This window comes from Sinohyriopsis cumingii, chromosome 7 (assembly GCF_028554795.1).
Source record: "Sinohyriopsis cumingii isolate HCF-2022 chromosome 7, ASM2855479v2, whole genome shotgun sequence".
Taxonomy (NCBI): Eukaryota; Metazoa; Mollusca; class Bivalvia; order Unionida; family Unionidae; genus Sinohyriopsis; species Sinohyriopsis cumingii.
The window spans coordinates 8211484-8235904 of record NC_142967.1 but is presented as its reverse complement, the minus strand read 5'-3'; the positions used below and the strand labels follow the sequence as shown (position 1 = coordinate 8235904).

Sequence of the window (24421 nt, the reverse complement as noted above, 5' to 3'; positions counted from 1 at the left end):
TGCAATGGTTCAGCTTCACAGCTGCTATGGTCGACTTCTAGGGTTGACTCTGATCACTTCGATAATAATAATAATAATAATGACCTTATTTAAAGAGGGTAACACAATTAGCTAAAAACTAATCTACCTTGAGGCCCTCATACAAAGGAATTTATTTATTTAAGCTGCATCTCTGAAGCCACTGGATATATTGGGTTTGGAAGAAGGAAATAGAGTGGGCATTTCTAATCTCAGCTGGAATACTATTCCAGAGCAGAGTTCCAGAGTATTGGAAACTTTTTTTAAATAACTCCTTATTTGGTTTGGGAATTTTATACTGTTTGGTAGACATGGATCGCAGGTGGGGAGTATTACCAGGTAGCCTATACTGGAATAGTGATTGTAAATATTCAGGAGCACTATTCTGAGATATCCTGTACATTAATTTGGTTTTTCTCAAACAGATTCGGTCTTTAATAGGTAATATTTTTAACCTACCAGCTAAACTTTCCTTGCTTTCTTTCTGGATTGATATTAGCCCAAATGCTCTTTTTTGAAGATGTGCCAGCTTTGCTATGTTTTTATCATTTGAATTACCCCATACTGTACTACAGTAGTCCAAATAGGGTTGTATGTAACTGTTATAAAATAGTTTCCTGTGCCTTTCAGGGAGAAAATGTCTTATCCTACTGAGAAGCCATAAACTTGAATTGACTTTTTTACTGGTATGTTTGATATGTTCAGTCCATGATAGGTTATTATCTACCAGAACACCAAGTAGCCTATCATGACAGACTATTTGCAGATTTGTATCCTTCCGTGTCAGACATAGTTTATCACTATCAAGATTTGTCCTTCTTTGCCGTGTTGAGATAAGTAATATTTTAGTTTTACCAGTATTTACCACCATGCCATTACATGTGCACCAGTTTTCCAGTTTGTTTAGTGCATTCTGTAAAGAAATTTCGAGCTCATGCTTTGTGTTTTGGATGTCTGACAATGTTGTGTCATCTGCATAGAGATCTGTAGATGATATTGAGTCTCTTAGTAAAAGTGGTAGGTCATTAATAAATAAAATGAATAGTAGTGGACCTAGAATTGAGCCTTGTGGTACTCCATATCTAATTGTTTCAGGTTCAGACAGAACATTATTTATGTAAACATGTTGTGTTCTTTCATTTAAGTACGTAGTAAACCATCTAATTGTTCTTTCATCACACCGGTAGATTTTCAGTTTCTTCAAAAGGATTTCATGATCCACCATGTCAAAAGCTTTCCTGAAATCTACAAATACAGTTCCTATTATTCTACCTTGGTCAAGTGCTTGAAGCCATTTATCAGTTAGGGAGATCAACGCAGTCTCACAGGAATGGTTCTGTCTAAAGCCTGATTGATTAGGGTGTAACAGCAAGTGTTTGGTTAAATATGACATGAATGAGTCATGGACATGTTTTTCAATCAATTTTGACAAGTTTGGTAGTATTGAAATTGGTCAGTAGTTATCAGCATCATCCTTAGAACCAGATTTGTGAATAGGAGTTACTTTTGCAGTTTTCCATATTTTGGGGACAGATGAGGTTGCAATACTTAAATTAATTATGAATGTTATGCTATCTACAATAGCAAAGGCAGAAGATTTAATGAGTTGTGGACCAATCTGATCAAGTCCTGTAGCTTTCTTGGTATCAAGTTCACTGAGACATTTTTTAACAAAGTTTTTTGACACTGGTTGGATAGAGAAACATACCTCCTTTGAGATTTTACTGCTGCAGAACTTTTTCAGTTCATTAAAGTTGTTTTCTATCACTGGCTCTTTTAACTTTGTGGTAATGTTGATGAAAAAATCATTGAAAACATTTGCAATGTCAGTTTCAACAGTGACTATGGTGTCATTTACCAGAAGTGAGTGAATTTTATTTGTCTGGTTTTTGTGCGTTCCTCCAGTGAGTTCATTGAAGACTTTCCAAATGGAGTTTGTGTTGCTCTTTTTGTTTTCAAGCAATGATTGATAATAAGTTTTTTTAGCTTTTTTGATTATACTTGTTATTTTATTTCTCCATACTTTATATTGTGCATGGTTTTCCATAGCCTTGAATTTGTCTCGTGTTTTCATAGCATCTAGGATTTCAGTAGTAAGCCAATTAGGTTGAATATCAGTCTTTACTCGATGTACTTTCAGTGGTGCATGCTTAGATACTATATCCATAAATAAGTCAGTCCACACCCTCATGGCTTCATCTATGTCATCCAAATTTTGGATCATACTCCATGGAACTTTATATAGGTCATTGAGAAATTGTTCTTCATTAAAAGTTTTGAACGATCTGTAAGTGATCGTTTTATGTGTATTTTTCTTATTTTTCTTGCATTTAACCTTTCATGTCAAAAAAGTAGGATAGTGGTCACTAAGACCAACATTTGGTACATTAACACAAGCCACATTGTCTGGTAGGTTAGTATAAATGTGATCAATAAGAGTGCTTGATTTTTCTGTTACCCTTGTAGGCTCATTTACCAGCTGGTCTAGGCCTAATGATTCAATAAATTCCATCCAGTTGTTCCTTATTTGAGTATTGAGAAGGTCCTTATTTATATCTCCGAGTATATATGTTTCTTTCTCCTGTGCTAGAACATTTTCTATTTGTTTCAAAAAGTTATCATTCCAAAATGCTTTGGAGGAAGGTGGTCTATAAATGAAACCAGCTAGGAAAGATTTTGCATTATTTTGAAAAATTTCCACCCAGATACTCTCAATTTCATGTGACTCCAAGTCAAGTCGCCTTTTTACTTTTACATCTTCCCTAATGTATACAACAAGACCCCCCCCTGCTGTCTCTCTGTCCCTACGAAATGGTTTATTGTAGCCTTGACAGTGAAATAGATCATCATTGTGGTTAGCATTTAATTTGGTTTCAGTGAGTCCTAAAACATGTATATTATTTTCCATGGAAGACAACATTAACTTAATCTGGTCTATCTTTCCCACTATACCTTGTACATTTAAGTGACCTATGTTAAAACCTTTTGTATTTAGTTTCATATCAATTACATGTATGTCATCATGCAATGGGGTACTCACTGAGATTGTCTCCATACTGCTTTTATCATTCTGACATCCTATTTCTATATTTAAATGTTCATATATATTAGCATCTTCAAAGTCACATACAAACCCTGAAAATCCATTTACATTTGCATCTACAATAGTGTCCATTGAATAGTTAGAGTCAAGAGTCCCACTGGGTACATTTAGTTTTTTTGTAAATGAAGCGTTGGCATTCTCCTCTTTGCCAGCTTCCTAATATGTATACATTGATGGACAAAGTCTTTGTTTGTGTCCATATTTATGGCACCTAAAACACTCGATCTGTTTGCCATGATGGCATACCTGTGTCATGTGCCCAGTTTCTCCACAGTTAAGACAACACTCTTCATTAAAGTGCTTGAAAATAGGGGCATACACGTTAATATTTCTCAGTAGCTGAGAGGTTCCTTTTCTGCTTAGATGAATTTTGTCTCTGTGGTAGAGACTAAGGTTGACATCCTGATTCTGAATGAAGAAAGATTTGTATTGTGGAATGTACTGTAGGTTGAAATCTTCACATAAGTCAATTATCAGATCATTTATTTCTTTGGCCTTGGTGTCCACACGAGGAGGTAGTCCCGATATCATTAATTTACATGTATTTGGGCTGCAATATCTAGCAGCATACAATAAACTTTCAAAATCTGTTTTGAGTTGATTTAGTGACCTTCCCTCACAGGCATCATTTCCACCTACTAAAATAATAATTTGTTTGTATTTGGTTAGGTCACTGTTCATTATTCTGTCAGTAATGTTGTTGATTTTTGCACCTCTTAAAATCTGTACATCTGTTTTAAAAAGTCTCCTTGGTATTATACTTTTCAAAATTGAGGAGCCAATTATTAGAGTCCTATCTTTTCTGGCTTGTGATGTCGTGTGTTGGACTCTGGATTGTATTTCAGACACATATCTTGGAGGAAGGGGTGCTGAAATTGGTGTTTCAGTTGTGTGAACTACTGTTGTTGATTCTGACACATTTGTCTGAGCACTGGGAAATGCAGTTGTTGGTGAAGGTAACAGACTTGTTTGAACTGCGGGCCATGGATGTACACTTATTGCTGTTGCAGGTGTGTCACATGACTGAGAGGGGGATACTGTTGTCTGCAATGCAGGATTACTTTGGGCATCAGTTTTTATTTGCATGGTCATTTTACATTTTCTTTTGGCTGGTACTGGGATTGTCTGTGTCTGAGCATCTGATACTGTTGATATTTGGGAGTCTGTCTGAATTGCTGTTTCACATGAGGTTACTTGCTCATTAACCTTTCCCTGTGCTGATTTAATAGCATGTAACTGTAGTTTTAATTCTTCGATTTGGGTCTCCAGTTTCCTAATTGTTTTTTGATGTACACACATGAAGAAATCATTAAGGCTTAAGCCATCACTACTGTGGTCATGATTTATGGAGCGTGTAATTGCCTGACACTCTGGAGGGGTGTTAATTTTATTGCCTGAGTCATTTAGGTCAAAGACTTTAGGAACTGTTTCATGTTTGGTACTACATCTAGTTACTGGTGTAGATGTCAGCATATAAATGCCTTTAGCATGGGTATTCTCATCCTGTCTACATTTACAGATAATATGATCTAACCATGTGAGACTGTTCAGCCCCTGTATATGTAAGACACATGTTGTTTTATACAATGTAGCTGTCAGTGTTTTTCTCTTGTGTTCTGTAGATAATACAATTTTGTACACTTGAACTGCATGAAGTCATGCAAGGTTCTGAATCCAATATCTGTTTTACAAACTCAAACTTTTGTGGATCTATATTCACAGTGATACTGTATTTATTATGTTTGACCCTCAAGAATTCTGGAGTGTCAGCCATAATGGATAATTCCAAATCATCATCTGCGCCATTGTTTTCATTTTTATTCTGAACATGACTTTCCTGCATGGGATTATCTGTGTGGCTCTGATCTTCAGGTATATCAGACATACTAAAGCCAGAGAATGATGCAGAAAAGGATGAGCTGAGTGTGTTGAGTAAGGAACCTACAAGGCTGGTATTTAAATATGTTTCCATGATTCTGATATTTTCAGCTTGTTCATAGCAGTGATAGCAAAAGTATATCAGATCCTTATTTATGACTAGCACATATCCATAAACTTTTGAATGAAACTTGCATAATGTGTTTGAGTTGGTATCAACTGAAGTTCAGATATGGTAGGTGTAGTTCAATTTCAAGTATATCCACTTCGGTAGCCACCTTGGATAGCCAAAAATCCTTTGTTCTGAACAGGTTTCCAAATTCACTTGAATACATGAACATGTGCACATAAAATTTCACTTACACTAACTTAATATTGTCATAAATCCACAGTATAAATGATGGCTACAGGTATTAGCATATTTAACACCAGTTTTTACACCAAGTTCATGGAGTTGAGTGGAGCTGTGTTAAGACCACATATACATGGCAGCCATCTTGTGATCTAATCGCTCTGGTTAGCTCTACAGCTGACCACTTCGGTCAGTCCGACCACTCCGATCACTCTGGTCATTCGGGTCACTCAGGTCAACTGAAAATACATCTAACACCGTGTACTATGCATGACCCAGGCATATATGATAAAACGTAATTATGTTATATACGGTAAGTTACATTCACAATAATTACAAAAAACAAACAGGTTCAGAAGTAAACCTAATAGTGACCGAGAATAATCCTACGGTACTAAACATTTCTTAAAAATGCAGCTTCATATTGCTAATATATATCCCCTGCTAAGTCACAAACCAGAATAGAAAATATTTGCATTACACTACATAAACCGAAGCTAAATAGCAAACATACAAAAATAAACATGGTAGTACAAAAGTTACATCTTATACACAAGAAATTAATAATTCACAATTACCTCTACAGCTGAAGATGTGCAAGTCCTTAAAGTAGGCCGCTGACTGACAAGACTTCCGTAATGTGAAAATTTAATGTTACGGTGAGACATTTATACGCAGACGAAGTCATCATACATTGTCTGTTCACTGAAAGCATTCAATTTTTTACAGTGAAAGCACTTTGCACATGCGGCATAGGATGAACCAAACTCACTATTTCGAAATATTGTACAGTATACATAAATCACCCTTGAGTATCATTGTACACAAAAATATGAAACCCGAGTACATGTATTTAATAAATAAAAGAATATATACAATTCTGTGACACCATAATTTTGCTGATGTACAATTAAATGCAAATGCAAATACACATGAAGAAGTTGATTCAAGTTTGTTTATCAGTATAATTTTTAGGTGCCTCCCTTTCAGTATTAAACAAACATTCATTGTAAGCAAACACAAATAAACTTAAGCTCCACTGCTACCATACACTTCTTTGATATGGCAATGACTGAGTACAACTCCACATCATCTATACTGATAAATACAGTACACAGCAGTTGTATTGTCCCAGAATACTACATCCAAATTGAAGGGAAAATAACATAACTAAAGGGAAAGAAAAAAGACATAAATATTTATTTTCACTACAAAATTTGAAGAACTAGCCATAGATTAGCCAAAGCACTTAAGACTTTCTAGAGTGTATGAGTTTAACAAGAAATTAGGCTGATCTACACACAGATGTTACTGCCATGTTACTGATCTACACACAGATGTTACTGCCAGCATATGTTGTGTAATGTAATCAGCTGATGACAGTTAATCATTTTATTAGCTTATGTCATCAAAGGTAGTTAGGTTCTAAATGGTTGTCAAAATAAAGCAAGCTTTCCAGCTGAGTAAGCCTTGTTCAACAACATGCAATATGTTGAGCCTTTCATTTATAATAATAGTGACCTTGAGCCCTCATACAAAAGAATTTATTTATTTTATCTGCATCTCTGAAGCCACTGGATATATTGGGTTTGGAAGAAGGAAATAGAGTGGGCATTTCTAATCTCAGCTGGAATACTATTCCAGAGCAGATTTCCAGAGTATTGGAAACTTTTTTTAAAATAACACCTTATTTGGTTTGGGAATTTTATACTGTTTGGTAGACATGGATCGCAGGTGGGGAGTATTACCAGGTAACCTATACTTGAATAGTGATGCTTCTTTTTGCTCTGTCAGCAGGTTGTTTTCCCACACCTTCTTAATTAGTTGTGTCTTGATGGTTACCCCAACCCCTGAAATCTCTGATGGGAGAGAAGTTCACAGACCATGAGCTAAAGATGGCCAGATGGGTGGAGCACTACTCAGAGCTATACTCCAGAGAAATGTCAGTCACCAATGCGACCGACCCTTAGCACCATAAAGAAACTGCCCAGCATGGAGGAGCTCGACAAAGTGCCCACCTTAGAGGAGCTCAGCAAAGCACTCGACACCCTCCCAAACGACAAAGCACCAGGTAGTGACAGCATCCCACCTTAAGCTATCAAACATGGAAACCAACATTGCTTCAGCATCTGCACAAGTTACTCTGCCTCTGCTAGGAGGAAGGAACAGCACCCCAAGACATGTGCGATGCCACGATTGTGACCCTTTACAAAAACAAGGGTGATCACAGTGACTGTAATAATTACAGAGGGATCTGGCTCCTGAGCATCGCTGGCAAAGTGTTTGCCCGCATCGTACTCAATGGGCTGCAGCTGCTGGCGGACCACGTGTACCCTGAATCCCAGTGTGGCTTCAGAGCAGGCAGGTCCATGAGAGACATGATCTTCTCCCTACGACAGCTCCAAGAGAAGAGGAGCAGAGAACAAGGTCAACCACTCTACATGATGTTCATCGACCTCACCAAGGCCTTTGACCTGGTCAGTATGAAGGGTCTTTTTGAACTTCTCAGTAAGATTGATTGCCCCCCAAAACTATGCAGCATGACAGTCTCTTTCCATCCCAATCAACAGAGACATGAAGCAGGGCTGTGTGCTGTGCTGACCCTTTTTGGAATCTTCTTCTCCCTGCTCCTGTCCTATGCCTTTGACTCGTCCACAGATGGTGTATATCTGCACACCAGGTCCAATGGGAGACTGTTCAACCTGGTACAACTGCACTTGAAGACTAAAGTGATGTCGGTGCTCATCAGGGAGATGCTTTTTGGAGATGATGTGGCTCTTGTGACCCACACTGAGGATGCCCTCCAGAGATTGGGAGACTGTTTTGCTGGTGCCTGCAAGCAGTTTGGGCTCACCATCAGCCTGGAAAATACAAATGTCAGCGTGCAAGATACCACCACTGCCCCTTCCATCAAAATCAACTGTGTCACCCTGTCAACTTTACTTACCTGGGGTTAACCATCAGCAACAGTCTCTCGCTTGATGTGGAGCTGGATAGAAGGCTTGGAAAGGTAAACACCATCATGGCACGACTAACGAAGATACCATAGCAAGTACCATATTGATATTAGTCATTCTGGATTAATGCATACAACATTTTGTCAGTGTAGCAATGTGATCTTTGGAAAAGTTTGAATAAACAGTTTCATCCAGTTTCTGTTGAGTGTAGAGATGAATGGCATCTTCATCACAACCAGAACTCACCAATAAAACGCTTAGAGCTGCAAAATCAGCAATAATAAGATAATACTGTGTTCCACAGTACAATGGATTTAAAAACTAACTTTGTGTATATTTTTTATTTAATGTCTGTGTAGTTGTGATTATGCGTGTTTACATTTATTGTATTGATGATATATGACAATGACAGCCCTTTTTTATGTGGAAATGTATTAAATGTTTCCAAGAAAACATATTGCTTTCAGTTGTTTTCTACAGGTTTATATAAGTAGATATCTTATTCACAATTGTACATCACTTATTTGGGTTATTTGCACATTTACTGAGAGACGTTATGAAATATGTTTGTATTGTTATGCCCATGCAGACATATTATTATAAACAGTTCCTATACAGCACACAACTTATTACAGATTGTGCATAAAGTCACATCGTTTTTACAGGCATTGGATAGATAAATAAACCAAGTTAGGGGCATTTCATTTAGTATTTACGCATGGAGGGGTGTAACCCAAATGCATACACTTGCATATGGGGGAGTGTCTACTGATAATGTACATATGCATAGGAATTGGGGTGGTGGGTGAAACCTTGATAATAATTTGTCTAATACGTAACCTGTTCAGTTGGGTTCAGTAGGCGTTTGAATTTTAGCGGACATTAGACAAAACTGTTTAAAGTTACACAGCTTATTTCTTTGATGTCGCCAGACATTCAGTGTCAGTGGACTCTCTGTTTTATTCAACACATTAATACTATTAATCCTTGACCATTTCTGCATGGATTAAATATATGCTGTTCTATTGAATTTGGGAGGGGGGCATCAAGCGTACATACACAGGTGGGTGTGTGGGTGTTAAAAAGTATGCATGTGTACAGGGAGGGGAGGGGTCAGGCTTTGCCAGATTTTTGTGTATGTACTAAATAGATGGCCCCTTACAGAATCTTATTGTAAATATATATTCACATAAAGCAAAAACATGATCTTGTAGGTGTTCTGTCTGCCTCATTAACTTCCAGATGTATTAGCAGTTAAATTTAAGAAAGTATATCTAATAAATTATGATAATCATTCTTTTAGAATATTCATTTTGAACACAATGTTTCCAGTGGTTTGATTTCTGCTAGTGCAGAACTGAAGCCTCTTTCCTTGATTAAAGACATTAATTGTACTTATGAAGCTGTCAGTTGTCAGAACAGAAAGTTGGACATTTTCAGTTTAAGGGCAGATATCTTTGTGTGATTTAACAAAAATATCTATTGACAGGTACGAATCATTTTAACCTTTTCGATGTGGGTCACTGATTAAATATCTTTAAGCATACAATATGAATATTCCTCTTGATATTTTATTCTAGGAACATTTTTATCAGCTGAAGGAAAAATGCACAATTGGGAAAGTTGTTCTACTAGTAAAAGATCAGGCTTTGGCTGACCAACATGGCAAGACTTGCCAGGAACTCTTACCAAAATATAGGTCTCAGGCTATCAACGGGGAAATTAAAAGGGACAAAGGGATCTCCCTCGGAGACTGCATCGAGAAGTATACTTTCTTCGTTCTTGTCCAAACTTAATGGTTTTTTTTGCACACAGATACAGAAATAACATTATTTTAATCAGGTAATTGTTTGTAGATATAAGAACAAAAGAAGTTTTCAAGAAACATTTCTCTCCAAACTCAAAAACAATTATGTTATTTATCAGTAATCTTGAATATCAAACATTTCATTCTATCCCTGAATTCAGAGTTGTACTAAATACAAAAACATTGATATACGAATTAAATAAACCAGAGTTCTGGATGCTTTAGTTAGTGTCATCCTTCCATGTTACACACATTTACTTTTAAACTATTTATATACCAAAAAAGATTACTTTCTGAAATCTTTACATGTACTAGATAATTTCAAACATTAACAGTATTTTATGCTGTTTTACAAATTATTAATTTTTTGACAACTAGCTGACTTACTACATAAAAATATGTAATAGTTTATTGATGGGAATTTCCTCATGTTATCTATATTTAATTTGTTAGTTTTTGTTAGTTTTTTGATATTTTATTATATGCTCTGGATAATTGTATTTTGGACTTGACTTTGCCCAAAATCAAGTTCATTTTCTAACTGACCTGAATCATTTTTTTTTTAAATTCTGTAAACAACTAATACATTGCTAATAATTTCTGTATGAGTATGGGTTAACTATTAGGATTATTATCTTTTCATGAATCAAGGACATTGTGTTTACTATGTTCTTTATTATAATTTTAGTTCTAGACTTTCTAATTATAACTTAGATTTTATCTTGTAAACATGTGGAACCTTCCAGATTGAAAGTTTCTATTAGGTAATATTTTTTTTAGTAAATGCTGATTGTGATCTGGGGTCAAATTTGAGGTCTATATAATTGTTTATCTCTAGAACTTATTCATTTGTGCAGTAAGATCTTGAGGCAAAATCATCGTTGTGTCCAGAATTTCATTTGGGCTCAAATTTATTTATACAAAATATTCATTCACTGTTAATACAAAGTGCTCATCATCTAAATTGATATTCTTAGAAAGAGACATTCACTGGGTATTATAGTGACATTGAAATAAGGATATATTCTTAGATTGTATTATTGTGATTCAACAAAAGACTGTAGGCAGTAAGACTGTATGGACAATGTTCTTTTGCATACCAGTGCCCAGCAACGTGGAATGAATTGACCACTGAGCTTAGGCACAAAGACACAGTGATCCCATTCAAGAGTGCTCTTAAAACTCACTCATTTTGACTGCAAGAACAAAATTAAAGACCTAATAATGTTTCCACCTTAAATATTTTCAGCATTTTTGTATGTTTTCCAATTTCATGGTGTTTGTTTTTTGTAATCATATCATTATGTATGTTTTTTATGTTATAGGTGTTGTCTAATGTTGTAAAGCACTTAGAGCTTCTAAAAATTAGGCGCTATACAAAGTCCTCATTATTATTATTATTATTATCATTATTATTATTGTTATTATTATTAGGTACATCACCATGACATAGGCAATTGCAGGCACATCATCACTTCCAATGTTGGATAATTTATTTTAGAACTTGTTCAGAAATTAATTCATTATGACTTGTGTTTGAAATTCTAGGATTATTTGGGATTTATTTCACAATACCATAAGTTCTTTTTACATTTTTCACTTAGTATTTTGGGGAAATAAATTATTTTTTTAATTTTACAAAACTTGATGGTTCTTACTTTTTTCTGTTACTTATTTTAAGACCATTGAGTCATTATACCATCAGATCTGATTCAAATCTGACATTAGTGTCTTTTCTTGGTTTGAATAGGGCCTAGGCTATTTTGTTCTAAAGGTTTGATCTTTACTGACACACTGAATCATTATTAAAATCACATGGTGTGAAATAGTGATTATCGTAATGTCTAATCTGTAGTAAATACCTGCTAAACAATTGTGTTTTCCATTTTAAGGCCCAATGGTGATTAGCAAACAAACAGAGAATTTATAATTTATTGTTCACTAAAGAATCATGTTGATCTTCTCTAGCCCCATCTAACCAATTGACTGACCAGCATAGCCCTCAAATTGACTGACCAGTATAGCCCTCAAAATGGGCTGTAGCAACCTTTGTTGGTGACACAACAATGGCCATCTTGAAAATATTGTTATCACAACTCCTCCTGATTTGATGGTCATATCAACATGGGGTTTTAATTAAAAATACTTCTTATGATGTCTAAATAATTTTAAATGAAAATGGTGCCAATCTGATGTCCAGTATGGGTGCCACATCAGCCATCTTGGAAATCTTTTTATCACTGCTCCAGAACAGGAACTCATATTTATATGGAGTTTCACCAAAAGACTCCTTATGATGTATAGTTGGTCTTAAATGAAAATGGTGCCAATCTGATGTCCAGTATGGGTGCCACATCAGCCATCTTGGAAATCTTTTTATCACTGCTCCAGAACAGGAACTCATATTTATATGGAGTTTCACCAAAAGACTTCTTATGATGTATAGTTGGTCTTAAATGAAAATGGTGCCAATCTGCTACAGTAGCCATCTTGAAAATCTTCTTATCAATAGTCCTCCATGTTGGAAAGTCATGCTGACTTTATGTTTTCACTAGAAAACTGCTTATGATGTCTAGTTTGTCCTAATTGAAAATGGGGCCAATTTATTGCCTAATATGACTGCTACAGTGACCAACTTGAAAATCTTATTATCACAACTTCTTCTGTATGAATAGTCATATAAGCATGAGTTTTTAATTAAAACACGTCTTATAATGTTTTTTTGATTATATTAAAATGGTGCCAATCTGATATCCAGTATGTGGATATGTTGAAGTTCTTGTTTTCAGTACTCCTGCTGAATGGATGATCATCATGATTTGGGGTTTTGACTAAAAGACTTCAAACAAACTTGGATTTGTCCTAAATTAAAATGGTGCCAATCAGACATCCATTATCACCACCAAAACAATTAATTTGAATGCTTGTTATTACTGAGGAATGTCAGATATATTTCAACACTCGGCAGTTAAAAGGAAGAAATGGTCTTATATTGAATTCCTGCAAATTCTTTGCACATGAGTTCCATCAAGAGACTTGTTTGAATCCTTTTTGGCTTCAGACTCATGTGGATCAATTGATAGACCTTTTTATACCCCTCACTATATTCATATACATATTCCAAGCTGGTACAACCACATCAGGGAAAGTAGTCATTCAGTTTTCAATAGATGATGAAACTTGGTAAATATTATGATCATCTGATGATGGACAATTTGACAAATCAGTTTGCTCTCACAAGCTTTGCTACAATCATTACCATTTTTGTCTTATGAGACAACACAGTATCATTAACACAACTAGGGCCACTGAACAAGATAACCAGGTGGGATTTTGGATTTACAACAGAACACTTTTGATGGTGATACAAATACAGTATTTAATAACAAACAACTTGAATGACCAATTAATTATGGAAATACTGGATCAATTAACATAAAATGCATGGACTTAATGAAAATACAAATAAATGACCTTACACAGTACAGGAACAAGAGGTGAATGATTCACAGTGATTTAACAATGAAAAGATTGATGTGTTTTACTCAAGTAGTAAAACAAAATGTAGTATTTTACTCAAATAGTAAAATATATTCACTCAAACAGTGAAATAGGTGAACAAAAGGACAGATATACAAATTATTTTTACAGTCCCAAAACCACACTGGGTTTTACAAACCCCCGAAATCATCCCACGGCTAAACGATTACATATATGGAGTTACACACTCCGTCACCAGCACACTCAGCTACCAGTCACACTGGCCAATCAAGTTGTCAGTATTCCAGGTTGGTCAGTCAAGCAATCAATGTCCACCAATCTTGGTCACCAATGCCCAATCACCTGCTACTTGACCAGCAACACTGTTATTCAGCTGTATGGCTGCTATGGTTCACCTTCACAGCTGCTATGGTCGTCTTCTATGGTTAGCTCTGCACTCCAATAACTCGGATCACCTTTATATTTATTTTTTTAAATAAATATTTTACATAATTTTAACCTCTTAACCCTTTTATGTTGTAGTAGTTATTGTTTACATTTATTTGGAAAGGTTTATCTTAACAGTTTGTGCAATTCTTCCCTTGTCATTTTTAGAACCTTAGTTTTAATTGCTACCATATAGCCAATACTATGCTGTGACGCTCACTAATATGAGTACATACATACATAGATGAAAACAGTGATAATCTTATATCCAATATTGCTGTCATGAAAGACTGCTTTAAATTAAATCATGTAATAGCTACTTCAAAACGGAAGGTTATATTGATATGGTTCTAAATGAAGATAGTGCAGATCTTATATTCAGTATAGCTATTACCAAGGCCTAGTTGAAAATCTTGTCACAAAGAATATCAGAGATGGTTTTAACACTCAGCAGTTATAAAGAAGAAATGGTCTTGTCTTGGATTCCTGGAATTCTTTTTTTGCCAGTAGAGCAACAGTCTGTTGAAGAGACTCTTGTTATGGATTGCTGGGTAGCTTGTTGCAAATTGCTGTCATCATTTAAAGTTTTACAACTCTGTGGTCTTAAACTAAGCACAAGAAAAGAGTGAAAACAATCATGTTTTGTCAAATTCAACAAATAATTTATTTATCTAGAATAAAAAGTGAAAAATTAAAACTAACTTACAGTATGGTGAATGAAATGCGAGTGTAAAAGTTCTGTCACAAGTCCATTTAGTATTCCAAATGTGTTCCAGTGGTGTTTTGCATGAAGTCCAATCTATTGTGCTGATTTGCAAATAGTCTGGAATAGTTGATGATGTGCTAATGGTCTTGATGTATCAGAATTATATAATTCAAAATGTCTTTAAATGAATTCACAGTAATTCCAAAATAGCTGCTAAATCCAAAGTTTATTAGCACCTTGTAATTCCAGTGAATAATTGAAATAAATTAAATCCTCTCAACTGAAAACAACTTAATGACTCTAATAAGATTGATGTTTAAGATAGGAATAACTAATTCTCAGGTAAACATCACTTGTATCAAAAAATAAGATACACACCAGAATGAGGGTCAAAAAATCATTTCAGGATTATTCTAAATGTCAGCAAGATCAGATCCTTCAGCAGCTAACAAATCAGCAATTAGGTTACCTGGTTTTCCTATGAGGAAATCCATGACCAGAACCCAAATCCCATCAAATTCATCAACCAGATTTCTTCTACAACTTCCAAGGTCAGAAGGCCACAATAACCTGTTTGCTCAAATGAAATGATCTTATCTCAAAGTACAGACCTACAATGTACAAAATTAAGTATTTAATATGTTGTCTACTAAATGTCACTTATGATCTTTAATCATAATAATTAACACACATAATATGGATATACATAAAAATGATGTCTGATTATGCACATCTTTGTGCTCTCATGTTTGTTGCAAGAGTTATTGCTGTTTTTCACTTACATTGTATCGCAGAATTTTATGAATGCAGCTATTCTTGCAGTTTGTGCTAGTGGTGGGGTGCAGGAGAGGCAGTGTTAGATTTAAGTGAGCAGATTGCTTATCATTTTCATAATTTGTGTGGAAATTTTGTAAATTAATCCTCTTGAATTTCTCTGTTTGGTTTTATCATTTCAGACAGGATATATTGGTTTTATCATTTCAGACAGGATATATTGGTTTTATTATTTCAGACAAGATATTTTGGTGGTGACAGCACAGCTTCTTTTGAATAGTTTGATGAATGGAGAGATTAAAAGCATCACTCAGTTTTCTCTGATGATCTTTGATGAGTGTCACCACTGCCATGATGATCATGCCTATAACAAGATCATGCAGTTATACAGGGATATTAAATTAACACCTGAAGTAGATACTTCTTCATTACCACAGGTATGGCATAGTTAAAAATAATTCTTCATTACCACAGGTATGGCATAGTTAAAAATAATTCTTCATTACCACAGGTATGGCATAGTTAAAAATAATTCTTCATTACCACAGGTATGGCATAGTTAAAAATAATTCTTCATTACCACAGGTATGGCATAGTTAAAAATAATTCTTCATTACCACAGGTATGGCATAGTTAAAAATACTTCTTCATTACCACAGGTATGGCATAGTTAAAAATAATTCTTCATTACCACAGGTATGGCATAGTTAAAAATAATTCTTCATTACCACAGGTATGGCATAGTTAAAAATAATTCTTCATTACCACAGGTATGGCATAGTTAAAAATAATTCTTCATTACCACCGATATGGTGTAATTTAGAAGCAGACACTTCTTTATTACCACAGGTATGGTATAATTTGGAAGCAGATACTTCTTAATTATCACAGGTATGGTATAGTTCAGAATACTTCTTCATTACCACAGGTATGGTATAATTTGGAAGGAGATATTTCTTCATTGCCACAAGTATGGTATAATTTGGAAGCAAATATTTCTTCATTACCACAGGTATGGTATAAATTGGAAGCAGATATTTCTTCATTACCAAAGGTACAGTATAATTTGGAAACATATTTCTTCATTACCACGAGTATGGCATCATTTGGAAGCAGATATTTCTTTATTACCACAGGTATGGCGTAATTTTGGAAGGAGATATTTCTTCATTACCACAAGTATGGTATAATAGAAACAGATACTTTTACTCAGCACAGGTTTGTTAAAAGTCTCATAAAGAAAATTTTATGTTAACATTAAAGCAATACATTTTAATCTAACTGAAATAATAGCACAAACTTTATAGGAGTTCTGAATGAATTAATAATCTGAAATTCTTGCAGAAAACTTGTAAAAATATTTTCGCTTGTTTAGTAAAGCTTTAAAAGGTTTATAAGTATGTAAATTTAAATGTACTCCAATTGAAATGTTTATTTACATCTGTCCAGAAAATTTTATAGTATACAGGCAAACTTACCCAGTAAATTTAAAATCACATATTAGGCATCTTTTAAAATAATTTTAAAAAGTGTTTGGAAATAAAATCGGGCCTCTTGCAAAGAGTAACCTCTATTAATGTAGGCAAAATGGTAACAAGTGTTCCATGGAACATGGTAAGACACCTGTGTATGTATATTATTGTAGGCAAATTGGTAACAAGTGTTCCTTGGAACATGGTAAGACACCTGTGTATGTATATTGATGTATCCAGTCTTCTCATTGTATCATGAAGTAGCTGGCTCAAAAATAAAGTTGTATCATAGTTTGTGATTGTTTTGTTTGCTCTTTGACAATAGGCCTGATACAGACTGTAACCACATAGACAGACCTGTTATAACTACAGCTAAAACATAACACTGTAACGTAAGAATAATATGGTTTTTCTGGCTCAGTATTTAAGATTTTGTTTGAAAATGGGACTTATTATTACAGTATGATGGAAATACCAATGAAAGTTGCACTGATTACATGCATTGAAAAAAAATAAAATAATTTGCAATGTTTTAAAAACCCTAATGACAATGACCTAGACTACATGCAGCTACATTATTCAACTATTGCACTGCTTATCTTTTCTGGGATGCCAGTTCCAATTCCCAATCTAATATTCCTTCTTCCATTTGCTAATTGTGGCCTGGAATTGACAGGAACATGATCCCAGTCTGGTTCCTTAGTCATAGCCAATGGAGTAACTTCCCCTTTTTCTTGGACTTTTGTAACATGTATCAGATTGCTTAACAAAATTTGCCATCGTTGGTTATTAATGTATTTTGAGTTAATACACATGTTCTGGTGTTATTGGTCCCCCCCCCCAGTCCTTACGTTATTTGAGCATTTCTTTGTTCCTTAAGCTGATATAAAGGTTTTTTTTCTCACCTTGCTTAGCAGTTGGTACATCTGTTCATTATTCCCTTTCTTGGTTGTCAGCATTTGAGTAAATATTACCTACCCATCTTTGGTTCCAGGTTAACTTATTTTATGTATTAAAAAAATCATGGATTAGGATGCTACAGGTTGTGGGTAGTTGTAGGAAAAAGAAACCCCCATAGGAGACTCACCCTCTGCCAATTCTGCACAGGATGGGTGTTCAGTATATTGTCTATGGACAGATCAAGTATGGGACTTGATAGATAGTAATATCATCTTCAGACGAAGGAGGACAGGCCCGCTTCCCAATTTGTCATCGCAAGATGACTCCATTCCCAGGAGGGGTAGTCATCCCCTTCAGGGTTTAGGAAAGTCAATTCCCTGTGTTGGGCAGAAATAAGGAGTAAAATCCATTGTTCAGAGATTGCTAAAAGGCCAAGATCCATAATGCTAAGTCTGATGCCATCAATACCAGTGAAGGATAAATCCTTGACCCTTCCCAGGTCGAGATAAGTGCATGAGAGCAAGTCACACCTACCCAGCAGGGATGAACTGTACCATCTCAAGGTAGACATAGTGCTGGTGACCAATATAAGAGAGTTGCACCTTCCTGACTACAGGGAAGAGCAGCAGTCTTACTCTGATAAATCTGAGGCATACTAATCTGTTGGATGTTGGTTGCCAGACTAGTCTTTAATGGTGACTGTATGCTGATCACCTGTCACCAGGTGCTTTTCATCAGGCACCTTGGCTTCTGGTCGGCTAGCTAAGAGTACAAATTAATGATCACCTTTGAACAACCAGACATTGCGCTTTGATCACTTGGCTAGGAGAGAGTCAGTAAACCCTAATCCTATGCCAGGGGTGTTTTAGGCTTGTAGTTTAAAAACCCACGTGCCATATTTAGACTAATTATACTTCAAAAACACATATGCCATATTTTTAGATTCATGCTTTAAAACCCCATGTGCCATATTTAGACTCATTATACTTCAAAAAAACACATATGCCATATTTTTAGATTCACACTTTAAAACCCTATGTGCCATATTTAGACTCATTATACTTCAAAAACACATGCAATATTTTCTTTAGACTCATTATGCTTCAAAAACACATATGCCATATTTCTTTTAGACTTGTTATGCTTCAGAAACACATATGTAATATTTGTTTTATATTTATTATTAAACATTTGTCATATTTGTTAAACTTCAAGAAGATATGCCATATTTGATTTAGACTCATTATGCTTCAAAAACACATATGCCATATTTGTTTTATACCTATTATACTTTAAAAACAATTGTGCCGTGTTAGTTTGCTAGTTTCAACACACCCATTGGAAAGTTATTGTTAGAGAATTATTACTTATGTTATTTTTCATTTCTCAAAGGCTTCAAGAATGCATCTGTATACTCTGGCTTCAGTTTCCTGAGTGTGCTTTGTATTAGCTTTATAATGGGGTTCACTAGACAAATCAAGTTTGTCAAAGCAACTGAAATCTTTGCATGTTATTTGTTCTTAACTTTTGTTACAAAACATATGGAGCCCTCGATCCTGTCCTTTGTTGTATACTATCTTTGTCAGCACATTGAAAATAAGTATGATCACTTATCAGGCTTTGTCAGTATGTTGAGCCATGTAATAAAATAAGTATGGTCATTAATCAGGCATTGTCAGCATGTTGAACCATGTAATAAAATAAGTATGGTCACTAACCAGGCATTGTCAGCATGTTGAGCTGTGTAATAAAATAAGTATGGCTGCTAATCAGGCTTTGTCAGCATGTTGAGCTGTGTAATAAAATAAGTATGGTCACTCACCAGCCTTTGTCAGCAGTTTGAGCCATGTAATAAAATAAGTATGGTCACTAACCAGGCTTAGTCAGCATGTTGAGGTGTGTAATAAAATAAGTATGGTCACTAACCAGGCTTAGTCAGCATGTTGAGCTGTGTAATAAAATAAGTATGGTCACTAACCAGGCTTTGTCGTCATGCTGAGCTGTGTAATAAGTATGGTCACTAACCAGGCTTTGTCAGCATGTTGAGCTGTGTAATAAAATAAGTATGGTCACTTATAGGCTTTGTCAGCATGTTGAGGTGTGTAATAAAATAAGAATGGTCACTCACCAGCCTTTGTCAGTATGTTGAGCCATGTAATAAAATAAGTATGGTCACTAATCAGGCTTTGTCATCATGTTGAGCTGTGTAATAAAAAAAGTATGGTCACTAACCAGGCTTTGTCAGCATGTTGAGCTGTGTAATACAATAGTTATAACCAGGCTTTGTCAGCATGTTGAGCTGTGTAATACAATAGTTATAACCAGGCTTTGTCAGCATGTTGAGGTGTGTAATAAAATAAGTATGGTCATTAATCATGCTTTGTCAGTATGTTGAGCTGTGTAATAAAATAATTATAACCAGGCTTTGTCAGCATGTTGAGCCATGTAATAAAATAAGTATGGTCACTAATCAGGCATTGTCAATGTTGAGCCATGTAATAAATTAAGTATGGTTACCTATCAGCTTTAACCATTGAAGTATCATGTAACCTGTGGGTTCATCAAATGTCTGGAAAAATACATGCTCTCTTTGAAGAAGTTTAGAAAAGCCATTGCTATAAAATAAAATTTGATCGGAATGGTAAAGTAAAAACTACCCTAACCCTAACCCTTACTACAACAAATTTCAAGGAATAGGTTTAAAATAACTACAAATCCTGAAATAATGATTAGATGTAGTAAAAATATATACCTGCAGGTACACATACTTTATGTACACATACTTTATGCACACATACTTTCTGACTTGTTTAGTTTTTAAATTAACTACTTACATTTCTTCAAATCTAATCATATTCTCATACAAGATTATCAAATTATATTTATTAAATTCAGTCATTTTATTTTCCTAATAGCTCTTTCTAAGAAATAAGGATCCAAGAAGTAATTAGTTCAATGCTAGTATAGATGGCTCTCTCTAAGAAATAAGGATCCAAGAAGTAATTAGTTCGATGTGAGTATAGATGGATCTTTCTAAGAAATAAGGATCCAAGAAGTAATTAGTTCAATGCTAGTATAGATGGCTCTCTCTCTAAGAAATAAGGATCCAAGAAGTAATTAGTTCAATGCTAGTATAGATGGCTCTCTCTAAGAAATAAGGATCCAAGAAGTAATTAGTTCGATGTGAGTATAGATGGCTCTCTCTAAGAAATAAGGATCCAAGAAGTAATTAGTTCAATGCGAGTATAGATGGCTCTCTCTAAGAAATAAGGATCCAAGAAGTAATTAGTTCAATGCGAGTATAGATGGCTTTCTCTAAGAAATAAGGATCCAAGAAGTAATTAGTTCAATGCGAGTATAGATGGCTCTCTCTAAGAAATAAGGATCCAAGAAGTAATTAGTTCAATCCTAGTATAGATGGCTCTCTCTAAGAAATAAGGATCCAAGAAGTAATTAGTTCAATGCGAGTATAGATGGCTGTCTCTAAGAAATAAGGATCCAAGAAGTAATTAGTTCAATGCTAGTATAGATGGCTGTCTCTAAGAAATAAGGATCCAAGAAGTAATTAGCTCAATGCGAGTATAGATGGCTCTCTCTAAGAAATAAGGATCCAAGAAGTAATTAGTTCAATCCTAGTATAGATGGCTCTCTCTAAGAAATAAGGATCCAAGAAGTAATTAGTTCAATCCTAGTATAGATGGCTCTCTCTGAGAAATAAGGATCCAAGAAGTAATTAGTTCAATGCGAGTATAGATGGCTCTCTCTAAGAAATAAGGATCCAAGACGTAATTAGCTCAATGCGAGTATAGATGGCTCTCTCTAAGAAATAAGGATCCAAGAAGTAATTAGTTCAATGCGAGTATAGATGGCTCTCTCTAAGAAATAAGGATCCAAGAAGTAATTAGTTCAATGCGAGTATAGATGGCTTTCTCTAAGAATTAATAATGAAATCCAAGAAAAAATTATTACAATGTGAGTATAGATGGCTCTCTCTAAGAAATAAGGATCCAAGAAGTAATTAGTTCAATGCGAGTATAGATGGCTTTCTCTAAGAAATAAGGATCCAAGAAGTAATTAGTTCAATGCGAGTATAGATGGCTGTCTCTAAGAAATAAGGATCCAAGAAGTAATTAGTTCAATGCTAGTATAGATGGCTGTCTCTAAGAAATAAGGATCCAAGAAGTAATTAGTTCGATGTGAGTATAGATGGCTCTCTCTAAGAAATAAGGATCCAAGAAGTAATTAGTTCAATGCTAGTATAGATGGCTCTCTCTAAGAAATAAGGATCCAAGACGTAATTAGCTCAATGCGAGTATAGATGGCTCTCTCTAAGAAATAAGGATCCAAGAAGTAATTATTTCAATGCGAGTATAGATGGCTCTCTCTAAGAAATAAGGATCCAAGAAGTAATTAGTTCGATGTGAGTCTAGATGGCTCTCTCTAAGAAATAAGGATCCAAGAAGTAATTAGTTCAATGCAAGTATAGATGGCTCTCTCTCTAAGAAATAAGGATCCAAGAAGTAATTAGTTCAATGTGAGTATAGATGGCTTTCTCTAAGAAATAAGGATCCAAGAAGTAATTAGTTCAATGCGAGTATAGATGGCTGTCTCTAAGAAATAAGGATCCAAGAAGTAATTAGTTCAATGCTAGTATAGATGGCTGTCTCTAAGAAATAAGGATCCAAGAAGTAATTAGTTCAATGCTAGTATAGATGGCTCTCTCTAAGAAATAAGGATCCAAGAAGTAATTAGTTCAATGCGAGTATAGATGGCTCTCTCTAAGAAATAAGGATCCAAGAAGTAATTAGTTCAATCCTAGTATAGATGGCTCTCTCTGAGAAATAAGGATCCAAGAAGTAATTAGTTCAATGCGAGTATAGATGGCTGTCTCTAAGAAATAAGGATCCAAGAAGTAATTAGTTCAATGCGAGTATAGATGGCTGTCTCTAAGAAATAAGGATCCAAGAAGTAATTAGTTCGATGTGAGTATAGATGGCTCTCTCTAAGAAATAAGGATCCAAGAAGTAATTAGTTCAATGCTAGTATAGATGGCTCTCTCTAAGAAATAAGGATCCAAGACGTAATTAGCTCAATGCGAGTATAGATGGCTCTCTCTAAGAAATAAGGATCCAAGAAGTAATTAGTTCAATGCTAGTATAGATGGCTCTCTCTAAGAAATAAGGATCCAAGACGTAATTAGCTCAATGCGAGTATAGATGGCTCTCTCTAAGAAATAAGGATCCAAGAAGTAATTATTTCAATGCGAGTATAGATGGCTCTCTCTAAGAAATAAGGATCCAAGAAGTAATTAGTTCGATGTGAGTCTAGATGGCTCTCTCTAAGAAATAAGGATCCAAGAAGTAATTAGTTCAATGCAAGTATAGATGGCTCTCTCTCTAAGAAATAAGGATCCAAGAAGTAATTAGTTCAATGTGAGTATAGATGGCTTTCTCTAAGAAATAAGGATCCAAGAAGTAATTAGTTCAATGCGAGTATAGATGGCTGTCTCTAAGAAATAAGGATCCAAGAAGTAATTAGTTCAATGCTAGTATAGATGGCTCTCTCTAAGAAATAAGGATCCAAGAAGTAATTAGTTCAATGCGAGTATAGATGGCTCTCTCTAAGAAATAAGGATCCAAGAAGTAATTAGTTCAATCCTAGTATAGATGGCTCTCTCTGAGAAATAAGGATCCAAGAAGTAATTAGTTCAATGCGAGTATAGATGGCTGTCTCTAAGAAATAAGGATCCAAGAAGTAATTAGTTCAATGCTAGTATAGATGGCTCTCTCTAAGAAATAAGGATCCAAGAAGTAATTAGTTCAATGCGAGTATAGATGGCTCTCTCTAAGAAATAAGGATCCAAGAAGTAATTAGTTCAATCCTAGTATAGATGGCTCTCTCTGAGAAATAAGGATCCAAGAAGTAATTAGTTCAATGCGAGTATAGATGGCTGTCTCTAAGAAATAAGGATCCAAGAAGTAATTAGTTCAATGCGAGTATAGATGGCTCTCTCTAAGAAATAAGGATCCAAGAAGTAATTAGTTCGATGTGAGTATAGATGGCTCTCTCTAAGAAATAAGGATCCAAGAAGTAATTAGTTCAGTGCTAGTATAGATGGCTGTCTCTAAGAAATAAGGATCCAAGACGTAATTAGCTCAATGCGAGTATAGATGGCTCTCTCTAAGAAATAAGGATCCAAGAAGTAATTAGTTCAATACCAGTATAGATGGCTCTCTCTAAGAAATAAGGATCCAAGACGTAATTAGCTCAATGCGAGTATAGATGGCTCTCTCTAAGAAATAAGGATCCAAGAAGTAATTAGTTCAATGCGAGTATAGATGGCTCTCTCTAAGAAATAAGGATCCAAGAAGTAATTAGTTCAATGCGAGTATAGATGGCTCTCTCTAAGAAATAAGGATCCAAGAAGTAATTAGTTCAATGCTAGTATAGATGGCTCTCTCTAAGAAATAAGGATCCAAGAAGTAATTAGTTCGATGTGAGTATAGATGGCTCTCTCTAAGAAATAA

At 35.0% G+C, this 24421-nt stretch overlaps 1 protein-coding gene across 1 annotated transcript in view; it reads left to right on the top strand.

Annotated features, from left to right (window-relative positions):
• LOC149794707 (ATP-dependent RNA helicase DHX58-like) overlaps nt 1-24421 on the top strand; it is a 122404-nt gene that overhangs the window by 30861 nt on the left and 67122 nt on the right. The window contains exons 7-8 of the mRNA XM_089964318.1: nt 9889-10073; nt 15761-15959. Of these exons, the coding sequence (XP_089820444.1) occupies nt 9889-10073; nt 15761-15959 (384 nt within the window). The remainder of the gene's footprint in view (nt 1-9888; nt 10074-15760; nt 15960-24421) is intronic.